Source organism: Rhinatrema bivittatum, chromosome 11, assembly GCF_901001135.1.
Source record: "Rhinatrema bivittatum chromosome 11, aRhiBiv1.1, whole genome shotgun sequence".
Taxonomy (NCBI): Eukaryota; Metazoa; Chordata; class Amphibia; order Gymnophiona; family Rhinatrematidae; genus Rhinatrema; species Rhinatrema bivittatum.
In genome coordinates this window covers 6,793,724-6,809,522 of record NC_042625.1, presented here as the reverse complement: position 1 = coordinate 6,809,522, position 15,799 = coordinate 6,793,724, and the positions used below count along the sequence as shown (strand labels likewise).

General features: G+C 47.2%; 2 protein-coding genes across 2 annotated transcripts in view; both read left to right on the top strand.

Moving 5' to 3' along the window:
• The window catches only part of LOC115073073, a 165,817-nt gene that overhangs the window by 72,786 nt on the left and 77,232 nt on the right, over positions 1 to 15,799 (top strand). The gene's annotated exons all lie outside the window — the stretch shown is intronic.
• On the top strand, positions 11,444 to 13,960 carry LOC115073458 (ubiquitin-like protein ISG15). The gene is made up of 2 exons (XM_029571889.1): positions 11,444 to 11,677; positions 13,028 to 13,960. Exons 1-2 carry the CDS (start codon positions 11,468 to 11,470, stop codon positions 13,508 to 13,510), a joined length of 693 nt encoding a protein of 230 aa, XP_029427749.1. The 5' UTR covers positions 11,444 to 11,467; the 3' UTR covers positions 13,511 to 13,960.

Below are 15,799 nucleotides of genomic sequence, written 5' to 3'. Positions count from 1 at the left end.
ATGTCATTGTTCATGGGGTGGGCTGTAGTTTCTTGATGCTGGTGTGCAATGTTGTCGGACAGTGCGGTTGATGGTGTGAGTTTGCGTAGGCTTTGGTGAACAACCAGGTTTTCAGTTCTTTTTTGAAGGTTTTGTGTTGGGTTGCGTTCTTAGTTCGGTTGGGAGTGAGTTCCATAGTGAGGGGCTGGCGATGGATATAGCTCTTTCCCGGGTTGTATTTAGTAGTGTGCTTCTGGTTGGGGGGATTTTTAGGAGGCATTTATTCTTTGAGCGTAAATTTCGTTTTGGATTATGGTCCCGGCTCCTTCTGCTTCTTGGTACTGTTCCTGACTCCCTTCCCCCTTTCTCTTGTGTATGTGTAAACGTCCTTGCTAAAGCCAGGCGTGGGCAGGGGTACAGCCTAATCGCTGCTTGCCTCCTTTCTTCTGCTAAGGGAGCAGCATTCCTTTCTTTCTGACAATCCTTATTCCCATACTCCCTCCCCTGTCTGGGTTCCACTTCAATTCTCTTCAGCAGTTTTAATTGCCAGAGCTCATACAGCCACAGCCTGTCCTTGCTCTTATCTATTCATTTTATTGCATTTAGAAGAATCCACACACTATCCTTTGTCTCAAATCACATTTCTAGAAAAGAGAGGGGTGGGGCAGGGGGTTTGGGATTGTGCAGCTGAGCTTGTCTCTCACAGCTTCTAACTACCAAAAGTTTCTCTAATTAACTGTACTTTCTAAGTAGCCAAAAATTAGAATACAAGAGAATAAAGAAATACAATTCTATTTCTATAATCTATTACCCTTTGTAAAAGCAACATCAGTGAGCCCTTGCTCACAATATGACAGATTAAGATACTATTATCTGAACTGTAAGGAACTACTAGGTAATGGGAGATGAAGTAATTGAAGCTAATTATCTAGGAGTGCCAGGGAAGACTATATAAGAAAAGTAAACCAGATGTAAGTGGGTAGAAGAGTAGGGAGGAAGGGACCTAAACAGTTGAGATCATTTGCAGGAAAGAAAAAAAAAAATCAGACAAGAAAAATGATAAAGGGGATGGAACAACTCCCCTATGAGGAAAGGCTGAAGAGGTTAGGGCTGTTCAGCTTGGAGAAGAGACGGCTGAGGGGGGATATGATAGAGGTCTTTAAGATCGTGAGAGGTCTTGAACGAGTAGATGTGAATCGGTTATTTACACTTTCAGATAATAGAAGGACTAGGGGGCACTCCATGAAGTTAGCATGTGGCACATTTAAGACTAATCGGAGAAAATTCTTTTTCACTCAACGCACAATAAAGCTCTGGAATTTGTTGCCAGAGGATGTGGTTAGTGCAGTTAGTGTAGCTGGGTTCAAAAAAGGTTTGGATAAGTTCTTGGAGGAGAAGTCCATTAATGGCTATTAATCAAGTTTACTTAGGGAATAGCCACTGCTATTAATTGCATCAGTAGCATGGGATCTTCTTGGTTTTTGGGTACTTGCCAGGTTCTTGTGACCTGGTTTTGGCCTCTATTGGAAACAGGATGCTGGGCTTGATGGACCCTTGGTCTGACCCAGCATGGCAATTTCTTATGTTCTTATGTTCTAAATATACTTAGTCCAGATATAAATAAGCAAATAATTTCAGTTAGCTTGTAGCCTCACAGGAAAACTGTAAACAATGGCTAATGGCTGTTCCCCAATGCCCTTGGGTTCTGGCAGCTGGCAGGACTTAAACAAGGGCTGAGATCTAAGGCTAATGCTGGACTGGAATCCGGAAGGGAGAGGAACAAACTCAGGTGAAGGTGAACAGGCCTAGGGATACAGGCTGTTGGGCTGGAGACAGTAGGGATGTGCATTCGTTTTGAACGAATGCGCAATCCGCAACGTATAGGTCCCTATTCGTTGCATTCGTGGGGTTCCGAAATGTATGGCAAACCCCCACAAATGCAACGCATCATAACAAATAAACCCCCCACTCTCCTGAACCCCCCCCCCCCAAGACTTGCCAAAAGTCCCTAGCGGTCCAGCGGGGGTCCTGGAGTGATCTCCTGCACTCGGGCTGTCGGCTACTGGTATTCAAAATGGCGCTGATAACCTTTGCCCTTACAGGGCAACCTGCAGGAAAGGTGGCTGGTATAGGCGGAAGACCCCTAGCCTAGTCTGCTCTTGGAGCCCTGGACTGTTCCTGTGGGGATTCTCCAGCCGAGCTGGGTCCTCAACCCTAACAGAATGAAAAGGCCATACTGTCCCTGTGGCATCAGTTCCGGAACTCACTGTCTGGTAAGCTCAGTAAAACTTTTATTCCCTGGGTTTGCAAACACTGCCAAGGATATTCCCCACCAGGTTTTTTCAGGTGTTGGGAATGTAGGTCTCCCAATCCTGCCATATGGGAGTGTGAGCAGTTCACTTGTGCAAATCCCGCCTTTCGTCAGACTTGTATGGATTGTGGAGTACATAAATTGACCTTTCATAAAAAAACCTTCTGTGTTAATATGTCCCAAGGTTTTCTTCCCCTGCAACAAGGGGCAAAACCCCAAATCAGTAAAACCTGTGCCTATTCAGACTTCTGTTAATTCTGTTTCCCTGTCGGATCAGTCCAGACAATGGGTTGAGCCTCCTGTCCAGCAGATGGAGGTATAGGATACACTTTAGTTTTTTCTCTATCAGGACGGTGCTCACCCTGCATCCCGTCAGTATTTCTCTATCTCCAGCAGATGCAGATGGCAGACCAAATAAGACAGAAATAAGTCTTTCTGTCTTATTTGGATCAAGCAAGTACTTAATTTCTATTTTCAGTTTTCAAAAACAAAAAAAAGTATTTTTGGTCTATTTGCTCGGCAGGAGAGTGTCCGAGCTCCAAGCCTTGTCTTGTCGGGAGCCCTTTCTCCGCTTTTCTGACTCAGGTGTTTCCCTCAAGATGGTGCCATCCTTTCTTCCAAAGGTCGTGTCTTCTTTTCACATCAATCAGTCAGTGCATCTTCCTGCCTTTTCTCCTGAAGACATTGCACACACGCCTGGCGGGGACCTTAGGCGTCTTGATGTAAAGAGAGTCCTACTCCAATACTGACAGGTTACTAATGAATTTCGCATCTCTGATCATCTCTTTGTCCTATGGAGCGGCCCAAATAGAGGTAACAAGGTCTCTAAGGCTACCATTGCTCGCTGGCTGAAGGAGGCCATTGCGTTGGCTTTTCAATATATACATATATAAATGATCTGGAAAGGAATACGACGAGTGAGGTTATCAAATTTGGGGATGATACAAAATTATTCAGAGTAGTTAAATCACAAGCAGATTGTGATACATTACAGGAGGACCTTGCAAGACTGGAAGATTGGGCATCCAAATGGCAGATGAAATTTAATGTGGACAAGTGCAAGGTGTTGCATATAGGGAAAAATAACACTTGCTGTAGTTACACGATGTTAGGTTCCATATTAGGAGCTACCACCCAGGAAAAAGATCTAGGCATCATAGTGGATAATACTTTAAAATCGTCAGCTCAGTGTGCTGCAGCAGTCAAAAAAGCAAACAGAATGTTAGGAATTATTAGGAAGGGAATGGTTAATAAAACAGAAAATGTCATAATGCCTCTGTATCGCTCCATGGTGAGACCGCACCTTGAATACTGGGTACAATTCTGGTCGCCGCATCTCAAAAAAGATATAGTTGCGATGGAGAAGGTACAGAGAAGGGCTACCAAAATGATAAAGGGGATGGAACAGCTCCCCTATGAGGAAAGGCTGAAGAGGTTAGGGCTGTTCAGCTTGGAGAAGAGACAGCTGAGGGGGGATATGATAGAGGTCTTTAAGATCATGAGAGGTCTAGAATGGGCAAATGTGAATCGGTTATTTACACTTTCGAATAATAGAAGGACTAGGGGGCATTCCATGAAGTTAGCAAGTAGCACATTTAAGACTAATCGGATAAAATTCTTTTTCACTCAATGCACAATAAAGCTCTGGAATTTGTTGCCAGAGGATGTGGTTAGTGCAGTTAGTATAGCTGGGTTCAAAAAAGGTTTGGATAAGTTCTTGGAGGAGAAGTCCATTAACGGCTATTAATCAAGTTTACTTAGGGAATAGCCACTGCTATTACTGGCATCAGTAGCGTGGAATCTTCTTGGTGTTTGGGTAATAATTGCCAGGTTCTTATGGCCTGGATTGGCCACTGTTGGAAACATGGAAGCTAGAGCAGAGAGCCCACTGGTAGGGCTGGCGAGCGAAGCGAGCAGGGGCACAGCCCTTAGTTACATAATATAAATGATGGAAATGTTCAAACATGGAAGGTAGAGCAGAGAGCCCACTGGCAGGGCTGGCGAGCGAAGCGAGCAGGGACCCAGCCCTTAGTTATGTAATATAAATGATGGAAATGTTCAAACATGGAAGGTAGAGCAGAGAGCCCACTGGCAGGGCTGGTGAGAGAAGCGAGCAGGAGCACAGTCCCTAGTTATGTAATATAAATGATGGAAATGTTCAAACATGGAAGGTAGAGCAGAGAGCCCACTGGCAGGGCTGGCAAGAGAAGCGAGCAGGGGCACAGCCCTTAGTTATGTAATATAAATGATGGAAATGTTCAAACATGGAAGCTAGAGCAGAGAGCCCACTGGCAGGGCTGGCAAGTGAAGCGAGCAGGGGCACAGCCCTTAGTTATGTAATATAAATGATGGAAATGTTCAAACATGGAAGGTAGAGCAGAGAGCCCACTGGCAGGGCTGGGAAGAGAAGCGAGCAGGGGCACAGCCCTTAGTTATGTAATATAAATGATGGAAATGTGCAAACATGGAAGCTAGAGCAGAGAGCCCACTGGCAGGGCTGGTGAATGAAGCGAGCAGGGGCACAGCCCTTAGTTATGTAATATAAATGATGGAAATGTGCAAACATGGAAGCTAGAGCAGAGAGCCCACTGGCAGGCCTGGCGAGCGAAGCGAGCAGGGACCCAGCCCTTAGTTATGTAATATAAATGATGGAAATGTGCAAACATGGAAGCTAGAGCAGGGAGCCCACTGGCAGCGCTGGCAAGAGAAGCGAGCAGGGACCCAGCCCTTAGTTATGTAATATAAATGTTGGAAATGTTCAAACAAGGAAGGTAGAGCAGAGAGCCCACTGGCAGGGCTGGTGAATGAAGCGAGCAGGGACCCAGCCCTTAGTTATATAATATAAATGATGGAAATGTTCAAACATGGAAGGTAGAGCAGAGAGCCCACTGGCAGGCCTGTCGAGCGAAGCGAGCAGGGGCACAGCCCTTAGTTATGTAATATAAATGATGGAAATGTTCAAACATGGAAGGTAGAGCAGAGAGCCCACTGGCAGGGCTGGCGAGCGAAGCGAGCAGGGACACAGCTCTTAGTTATGTAATATAAATGATGGAAATGTTCAAACATGGAAGGTAGAGCAGAGAGCCCACTGGCAGGGCTGGCAAGAGAAGCGAGCAGGGGCACAGCCCTTAGTTATGTAATATAAATGATGGAAATGTTCAAACATGGAAGGTAGAGCAGAGAGCCCACTGGCAGGGCTGGCAAGAGAAGCGAGCAGGGGCACAGCCCTTAGTTATGTAATATAAATGATGGAAATGTTCAAACATGGAAGCTAGAGCAGAGAGCCCACTGGCAGGGCTGGCGAGAGAAGCGAGCAGGGGCACAGCCCTTAGTTATGTAATATAAATGATGGAAATGTTCAAACATGGAAGGTAGAGCAGAGAGCCCACTGGCAGGGCTGGCGAGAGAAGCGAGCAGGGACACAGCCCTTAGTTATGTAATATAAATGATGGAAATGTTCAAACATGGAAGGTAGAGCAGAGAGCCCACTGGCAGGGCTGGCAAGAGAAGCGAGCAGGAGCACAGTCCCTAGTTTTGTAATATAAATGATGGAAATGTTCAAACATGGAAGCTAGAGCAGAGAGCCCACTGGCAGGGCTGGCAAGAGAAGCGAGCAGGAGCACAGTCCCTAATTATGTAATATAAATGATGGAAATGTTCAAACATGGAAGCTAGAGCAGAGAGCCCACTGGCAGGGCTGGCGAGAGAAGCGAGCAGGGGCACAGTCCCTAGTTATGTAATATAAATGGTGGAAATGTTCAAACAAGGAAGGTAGAGCAGAGAGCCCACTGGCAGGGCTGGCGAGAGAAGCGAGCAGGGACACAGCCCTTAGTTATGTAATATAAATGATGGAAATGTTCAAACATGGGAGCTAGAGCAGAGAGCCCACTGGCAGTGCTGGCAAGAGAAGCGAGCAGGGACACAGCCCTTAGTTATGTAATATAAATGATGGAAATGTTCAAACATGGAAGGTAGAGCAGAGAGCCCACTGGCAGGGCTGGCAAGAGAAGCGAGCAGGGGCACAGCCCTTAGTTATGTAATATAAATGATGGAAATGTTCAAACATGGAAGGTAGAGCAGAGAGCCCACTGGCAGGGCTGGTGAATGAAGCGAGCAGGGGCACAGCCCTTAGTTATGTAATATAAATGATGGAAATGTTCAAACATGGAAGGTAGAGCAGAGAGCCCACTGGCAGGGCTGGCAAGAGAAGCGAGCAGGGGCACAGCCCTTAGTTATGTAATATAAATGATGGAAATGTTCAAACATAGAAGGTAGAGCAGAGAGCCCACTGGCAGGGCTGGTGAATGAAGCGAGCAGGGGCACAGCCCTTAGTTATGTAATATAAATGATGGAAATGTTCAAACATGGAAGGTCGAGCAGAGAGCCCACTGGCAGTGCTGGCAAGAGAAGCGAGCAGGGGCACAGCCCTTAGTTATGTAATATGAATGATGGAAATGTTCAAACATGGGAGCTAGAGCAGAGAGCCCACTGGCAGTGCTGGCAAGAGAAGCGAGCAGAGACACAGCCCTTAGTTATGTAATATAAATGATGGAAATGTTCAAACATGGAAGGTAGAGCAGAGAGCCCACTGGCAGGGCTGGTGAATGAAGCGAGCAGGGACACAGTCCCTAGTTATGTAATATAAATGATGGAAATGTTCAAACATGGAAGGTCGAGCAGAGAGCCCACTGGCAGTGCTGGCAAGAGAAGCGAGCAGGGGCACAGCCCTTAGTTATGTAATATAAATGATGGAAATGTTCAAACATGGAAGCTAGAGCAGAGACCCCACTGGCAGGGCTGGTGAATGAAGCGAGCAGGAGCACAGTCCCTAGTTATGTAATATAAATGGTGGAAATGTTCAAACAAGGAAGGTAGAGCAGAGAGCCCACTGGCAGGGCTGGCGAGCGAAGCGAGCAGGAGCACAGTCCCTAGTTATGTAATATAAATGATGGAAACGTTCAAACATGGAAGGTAGAGCAGAGAGCCCACTGGCAGGGCTGGCGAGCGAAGCGAGCAGGGGCACAGCCCTTAGTTATGTAATATAAATGATGGAAACGTTCAAACATGGAAGGTAGAGCAGAGAGCCCACTGGCAGGGCTGGCAAGAGAAGTGAGCAGGAGCACAGTCCCTAGTTATGTAATATAAATGATGGAAATGTTTAAACATGGAAGGTAGAGCAGAGAGCCCACTGGCAGGGCTGGCGAGAGAAGCGAGCAGGGGCACAGCCCTTAGTTATGTAATATAAATGATGGAAATGTTCAAACATGGAAGCTAGAGCAGAGAGCCCACTGGCAGGGCTGGCGAGAGAAGCGAGCAGGGGCACAGCCCTTAGTTATGTAATATAAATGATGGAAATGTTCAAACATGGAAGGTAGAGCAGAGAGCCCACTGGCAGGGCTGGCGAGAGAAGCGAGCAGGGGCACAGCCCTTAGTTATGTAATATAAATGATGGAAATTTTCAAACATGGAAGGTAGAGCAGAGAGCCCACTGGCAGGGCTGGCAAGAGAAGCGAGCAGGAGCACAGTCCCTAGTTTTGTAATATAAATGATGGAAATGTTCAAACATGGAAGCTAGAGCAGAGAGCCCACTGGCAGGGCTGGCAAGAGAAGCGAGCAGGAGCACAGTCCCTAGTTATGTAATATAAATGATGGAAATGTTCAAACATGGAAGCTAGAGCAGAGAGCCCACTGGCAGGGCTGGCGAGAGAAGCGAGCAGGGGCACAGTCCCTAGTTATGTAATATGAATGATGGAAATGTTCAAACATGGGAGCTAGAGCAGAGAGCCCACTGGCAGTGCTGGCAAGAGAAGCGAGCAGGGGCACAGTCCCTAGTTATGTAATATAAATGGTGGAAATGTTCAAACAAGGAAGGTAGAGCAGAGAGCCCACTGGCAGGGCTGGCGAGAGAAGCGAGCAGGGACACAGCCCTTAGTTATGTAATATAAATGATGGAAATGTTCAAACATGGGAGCTAGAGCAGAGAGCCCACTGGCAGTGCTGGCAAGAGAAGCGAGCAGGGACACAGCCCTTAGTTATGTAATATAAATGATGGAAATGTTCAAACATGGAAGGTAGAGCAGAGAGCCCACTGGCAGGGCTGGCAAGAGAAGCGAGCAGGGGCACAGCCCTTAGTTATGTAATATAAATGATGGAAATGTTCAAACATAGAAGGTAGAGCAGAGAGCCCACTGGCAGGGCTGGTGAATGAAGCGAGCAGGGGCACAGCCCTTAGTTATGTAATATAAATGATGGAAATGTTCAAACATGGAAGGTAGAGCAGAGAGCCCACTGGCAGGGCTGGCAAGAGAAGCGAGCAGGGGCACAGCCCTTAGTTATGTAATATAAATGATGGAAATGTTCAAACATAGAAGGTAGAGCAGAGAGCCCACTGGCAGGGCTGGTGAATGAAGCGAGCAGGGGCACAGCCCTTAGTTATGTAATATAAATGATGGAAATGTTCAAACATGGAAGGTCGAGCAGAGAGCCCACTGGCAGTGCTGGCAAGAGAAGCGAGCAGGGGCACAGCCCTTAGTTATGTAATATGAATGATGGAAATGTTCAAACATGGGAGCTAGAGCAGAGAGCCCACTGGCAGTGCTGGCAAGAGAAGCGAGCAGAGACACAGCCCTTAGTTATGTAATATAAATGATGGAAATGTTCAAACATGGAAGGTAGAGCAGAGAGCCCACTGGCAGGGCTGGTGAATGAAGCGAGCAGGGACACAGTCCCTAGTTATGTAATATAAATGATGGAAATGTTCAAACATGGAAGGTCGAGCAGAGAGCCCACTGGCAGTGCTGGCAAGAGAAGCGAGCAGGGGCACAGCCCTTAGTTATGTAATATAAATGTTGGAAATGTTCAAACATGGAAGGTAGAGCAGAGAGGCCACTGGCAGGGCTGGTGAATGAAGCGAGCAGGGACCCAGCCCTTAGTTATGTAATATAAATGGTGGAAATGTTCAAACAAGGAAGGTAGAGCAGAGAGCCCACTGGCAGGGCTGGCAAGAGAAGCGAGCAGGAGCACAGTCCTTAGTTATGTAATATAAATGGTGGAAATGTTCAAACAAGGAAGGTAGAGCAGAGAGCCCACTGGCAGGGCTGGCAAGAGAAGCGAGCAGGGGCACAGCCCTTAGTTATGTAATATAAATGATGGAAATGTTCAACATGGAAGGTAGAGCAGAGAGCCCACTGGCAGGGCTGGTGAATGAAGCGAGCAGGGGCACAGCCCTTAGTTATGTAATATAAATGGTGGAAATGTTCAAACAAGGAAGGTAGAGCAGAGAGCCCACTGGCAGGGCTGGCAAGAGAAGCGAGCAGGGGCACAGCCCTTAGTTATGTAATATAAATGATGGAAATGTTCAAACAAGGAAGGTAGAGCAGAGAGCCCACTGGCAGGGCTGGCGAGCGAAGCGAGCAGGGGCACAGCCCTTAGTTATGTAATATAAATGATGGAAATGTTCAAACAAGGAAGGTAGAGCAGAGAGCCCACTGGCAGGGCTGGCAAGAGAAGCGAGCAGGGGCACAGCCCTTAGTTATGTAATATAAATGGTGGAAATGTTCAAACAAGGAAGGTAGAGCAGAGAGCCCACTGGCAGGGCTGGCAAGAGAAGCGAGCAGGGGCACAGCCCTTAGTTATGTAATATAAATGATGGAAATGTTCAAACAAGGAAGGTAGAGCAGAGAGCCCACTGGCAGGGCTGGCGAGCGAAGCGAGCAGGGGCACAGCCCTTAGTTATGTAATATAAATGATGGAAATGTTCAAACAAGGAAGGTAGAGCAGAGAGCCCACTGGCAGGGCTGGCAAGAGAAGCGAGCAGGGGCACAGCCCTTAGTTATGTAATATAAATGGTGGAAATGTTCAAACAAGGAAGGTAGAGCAGAGAGCCCACTGGCAGGGCTGGCAAGAGAAGCGAGCAGGGGCACAGCCCTTAGTTATGTAATATAAATGGTGGAAATGTTCAAACAAGGAAGGTAGAGCAGAGAGCCCACTGGCAGGGCTGGCAAAAAAAACCGAACTTTACTGATTGGTGAGGAGAAGCAATGTCCCTATTTACAGTTCACTGCTTGGTCTGATAGTCCCTTTGACCTTGGGCAGGTCACTTCACTCTCCATTGCCTCAGGTGCAGACTCAGATTGCCAGCCCTCTAGTGACAGGGAAATACCCACAGTGCCTGAAAATAACTTGCCCTGAGCTAAAGCCCAAATCTGACTTTAAATCATGAAGCAATGCCAATCCCCTCTGTTCTTAACTGTACTAAACTTCAGGGTTGCCCTGGTGGCTCGGCCCTGCCCTGCCCTCAAGAGGACCTGGGGTTGAGTACCACATTGAGCTTTTGCCTCGGGTTTGGGAAAAGCCACAGTTTGTGACTCCGGGCTAAAATCTGTCATGAGTGGGCTGAGTTGTGAGGTCTGTGGGGGTGGGTGAGAGAGGCAACTGCTGGAGTGCAAAAGCCCTGGGAGCAGAAAAGTAAGTGACATGAAAGTGCAGATCAGCAGTAGATGAAAAGCCAGAAAAGCCCTGCTCTCCTCCTACCATCTGGACTGGAGGAGGGGAGAGAGGAAAAGAAGTCTGAGGTTGGGGGGAGGAGGTGGAGAGAGAAAGGAATGGGGAACAGGATAGGAAGGAAATCTCCTTGCTTGTCCCAGCTGATAAAATGCCTGTACAGCTGGGAAAGGGATAGAAAATGGAGGTGGGATCCCCAAATACTTGCAAATGAAAGGTGATGATGTTGCCCAATAGAGGCTGAGTCCTGTCCAGCTGGAAGCAAAATGCTGGACCAAAAAAAGTACCGAAATTCACAGGAACATCGTTCCCCAAGATACTAAGCTCTATATAACCTTCCATACAAAAAAGCCTCTTTCCACATTTTGTTTAAATGAATATTCGCAATAAAGGGACTGAATATTGCCTCACATAATCCTTCCTGTGTGCTTATGTGTGTCTCAGAGAAAATAAAGTACAGGTCCCATAATCCCCATGTAAGGCAGATGTTGGAATTTGGCTAAGCAGTTGTTTTGGAGACTGGAAGGGTTCAGGCCGGGCTTACTTTGCTGGTTTCGTGTGTATGGAAAGGCTTTTGATTCCCTGGTTTTACTTTTCCTTCTCTTTCTTTAACACTGCATCCGTTTCCAAACGAGTGAGATGGACCGGGTCACCCCCAGCAGGAGGAGGGGAAAGATGCAGCGAGCGGGGAGAATGGAAACCGAAACTCAGCAGTTCCACAGCCCTTCGCCCATCAGCGCTCCTCCCCCCGCTAAGCTCGGAGGTTCAGCAGCCTCCTATATAAGGGGGCGATTGCTAGAAAAGTCTGCAGAGAGGAGAGAGAGACGGAAGCTGAAAGAGAGCCCGAGAAGCCTTCCACTGAAAGCTGCATCCAGACACCTGATGGTACCTCCCCTTTCACTCTTATTTCTGTGTGAAGAAATGTCAGGCGGCAGGAAAGCAGGCGAGATGGCAAAAAGGAGGCAGGACAGGGGAAAGACGGAGATGGCAAGTGTGGGAGCTGGAGACAGCACAGGCTTAGAGGTGTAAGACGTAAAAAAAGCCAGGCAGGGAGAGGCTGAGGTATAGGATGCTAATGCTATACTGTGTTTTCTAGGGTTGAGTCTATCTGCCCTTAAACATCTGGTGGCATCCTGGCTACCTGCTTTCATTGCACCTGTATTCTAACTAACTCCTGTACCTGAAATAAATTAATTGAGTTTGCATGGGCTGCCAATGGGGTTAGGATTCAGCAGCACTAGAATAACATCTGGCAGAATCTAAGCAGCTGCCAGTGATACATATGGTCTACATTATAAAGTATGTAGATCCGAGGCGGGGAGTCTTCAGGTCGGTTTGTGCTGGACTCTTCCAACTTAGCACCTGCTTATTAGTCATCTCGTTACCGAAGACCTTTAATGCTATCCCCACTACATGACCCACCCTGTGCTATAAACACTGTCATTTGCTAGCTTCTGATGCTTACATGTATTTATGAAACGCTCCAGTGAGCAGAAAGACAATTATCCTGATGCACAATGTGAAATGTCATTGCATAGGTCCTCTGCTATATATGTCCACCACTATACTATTTACACTCTCCAACAGGTAATGTCCGCTTTACTATAAGCTCATCATTCGGGCATCTCCTTCTCCTAATAGACCATTTCTTTTAAAGACATTTCTGCTATTGGCTTCCTCGCCAGTTTTATTTTGCTATAGGTTCTTTTTCTTGTAATGGACCCTTAGTAATTTCTTCCCTAAGATGGTGTGCAAGTGGCTTTGTGGGTGGTGAGGGCAAGGGGAGGTGGCTGGGCTTAGAGTTTGCAGTTTAAATTTCTCTGACTGGCATCCAAATCCAAGCTTAAGGTGAGAAACATTCGGGAAGTAGGCAGCTCCCTGCCCCAGAGGGCTTACAATCTAAGGGCCCTATTTGCTAAGCATTTTTACCATAGACACCACACCTTTAGTAAATAGTCCCCTAAGTTTGTATCTGAGGTAATGGAGGGTTACGTGACGTGCCCAAGGTCACAAGGAGAATTAGTGGGAGAGGAGAGACTTGAACTTTGACTTCCCTGGTTCTCAACCCACTGCTCTAACCATTAGGCTCTTCCTCTTAGTTGCTTCTCCTGCTCTTTTTCTGCATTGCTGGCTTTGTACAAGTCCCCTATATGGTACTATCCAGCATATCACACTGATATCAAAGATATTTGGGGGCATATCGTAACCCTTCATATCTTATTCTTCTTTCCCTAGATGATGAATCTGAATGTGAAGTTGTTGACGGGGGAGGTCCATACCCTGGTGGCCAGCGCCTCCATGTCCATCTCAACGCTAAGGTCTCAAATTGCAAGCAAGACTGGGGTGCCCAGTTATCAGCAGAAGCTGGGGATCAGAGATGGGAATGGGGAGTTCACAGAACTGAGAGACTCAAGCCAACTGTCAGAGTACAACTTATCCTCCGGAGACACCATCCTGCTGATGGTGAAGGCTGATGAACCCATTGACGTCTTTCTGAGTAAGGACAACGGGAGGCGCTGCAACTACACCATTTACCCTTCTGAGGGGGTCACTGAGTTCAAAGCTCGAGTCCAGACTCAGGAAAGGATCCAGCCGGGGCAGTTCTGGCTCAGCTATGAATCCAAGACACTGGAAGATGGCCACAAGCTGGGGGAATACAACATTGCCCCCAGCAGCTTCATCTACATGCACCTGCGCCTGCGTGGGGGTGGCGCATAGACCAGGTCTCCATCGCTGTGGCAGAGGACAGGATGAGATGACTTACCCACATTTTAGAGAGACTGTGCCAACCCTGACTTATTATCTGGCCTCCTTCCAAATTCTCCGCCACCCATACGGCAACTAGCACAACCTCTAACCACATGTTGCATTAAATGTTTTCATGAAGCTTTCTCTTGCTGTAAATAGTTCTTCACTCTATGCTATGGTTACATTTTAGGAGGAGGAGAATGAGTGTTTGATATGAAACTGATTTAAATATGTTATTTTCATATGTTGCATTTAGTTATAATTAGATGACAGTGAAATTTGCTGGGATGTTGCATTACTGGAAAAAGCAGAGAACTACAGAGTGCAGGATCTGCCTCACTCCAGCTGCCTCATTGATTTTGTACAGTATTAATATATTGTGCAGAACAGATAAAAATAAACAGCAAATTTTTAAAATCCTATTCTGTGTCTATTTTGGTACTAATTATTTCTTCAATAATTCAGACAAAATCTGTATTTTCTCACCAATGGGTAAAATCAGGATTACATGCCACATGTGCGAAATCAAAAATATTTTCTGTCATCCATTCGCAAAATGAAAAATCATAGAACCTACTCCAATCCTGAAATCAGTAAACTCTACACTTCTGGAAATCAGCTCACTGCATGAGCCCAAAATCACATAGGATGCATCCTAAAATCAGCTCACTGCATGAGCCTGAAATCACATAGGATGCACCATAAAATCAACACACAGAATGAACCCCAAATCACATAGGATGCATCCTAACATTAGCACACTGCATGAGCCTGAAATCACATAGGATGCACCATAAAATCAACACACAGAATGAACCCCAAATCACATAGGATGCATCCTAACATTAGCACACTGTATGAGCCCGAAATCACATAGGATCCATCCTAAAATCAGCTCACTGCATAATCCTGAAATCACAAAGGATCCATCCTAAAATCAGCACACTGCATAATCCTGAAATCACATAGGATCCATCCTAAAATCAGCACACTGCATAATCCTGAAATCACATAGGATCCATCCTAAAATCAGCACACTGCATAATCCTGAAATCACATAGGATCCATCCTAAAATCAGCTCACTGCATAATCCTGAAATCACACAGGATCCATCCTTTGGGGGGAGGGGAAGGGAAGAGGGGGATGACAGGGGCAACAGCACCATCAGTGCCTTGGGTCACCAAAACTCCTAAATCCTCCACTGACTGTACCTATCTCCAAAGCCTCAATAAATAAATGCAAGGTACTGGGAACACACACCAGTGTGTGGAGTGCCTGCTCCCGGCCATTCTGGGACCAGTTCAATGCCTTCATGCCTCCGCCATCCCTGTAACCAGGAATGGGGGTGGGGGTTATATGAAAGTAAAGGGTTTTCTTTAACTTCATTGTCTGTATTTTTTTTAATGTTGTATTATTCTCAGGCTTTTCCCTGCTTTTACTTTTTCAATCTTTGATTCCTTTTCATGTTTCTCTTACTTCTCTCTCCTTTCTTCCATATCACTTCTTGCCATCTCTCTCTCTTCCCTCCACCAGTTCCCTTTGCACCTCACAGTGCTCTGCCTGGCCCTCACTATAACCATGCTCTCCCAGATGCTGTACCTCTGTCTCTCACCCTCTCTCTCTCTATTCTGACCTCACTGTCAGGCCCATGTAATATCAGCGCATGTTAAACGGGCACTAATGATTGAGTGCCTGCTCCCTTAGAGGTAGATTTTTTAAAAAAGCGCGTTCGTGTACTTTTGTTTGCGCAACAGGCGCAAACAAAAGTACACTGGATTTTATAAGATACGCGCGTAGCCGAGCGTATCTTCTAAAATCCTGGATCGGCGCGCGCAAAGCTGCCGATTTTGGGCAGCCGGCGCGCGCCGAGCCGCACAGCCTGTCACCGTTCCCTCCGAGGCCGCTCCGAAATCGGAGCGGCCTCGGAGGGAACTCTCTTTCGCCCTCCCCTCCCCTTCCCTTCCTTCCTCTACCTAACCCACCCCCCCGACCCTATCTAAACGCCCCCCTTACCTTTGTCCGTAGATTTACGCCTGCGAGAAGCAGACGTAAATCTACGCGCGCCAGCGGACTGCTGGCGCACCGTGCTCCGATCCAGGGGCTGGTCCGAAGGCCTGGACCACGCCCCCGGGCCGGCGCCACGCCCTGGTCCCGCCCCCAAAATGCCACATCATCGGGCCCCGCCCCGACACACCCCCGACACGCCCCCTTCCAAAAACCCTGGGACCTGCGCACGCCGGCGGCCTATGGAAAATAGG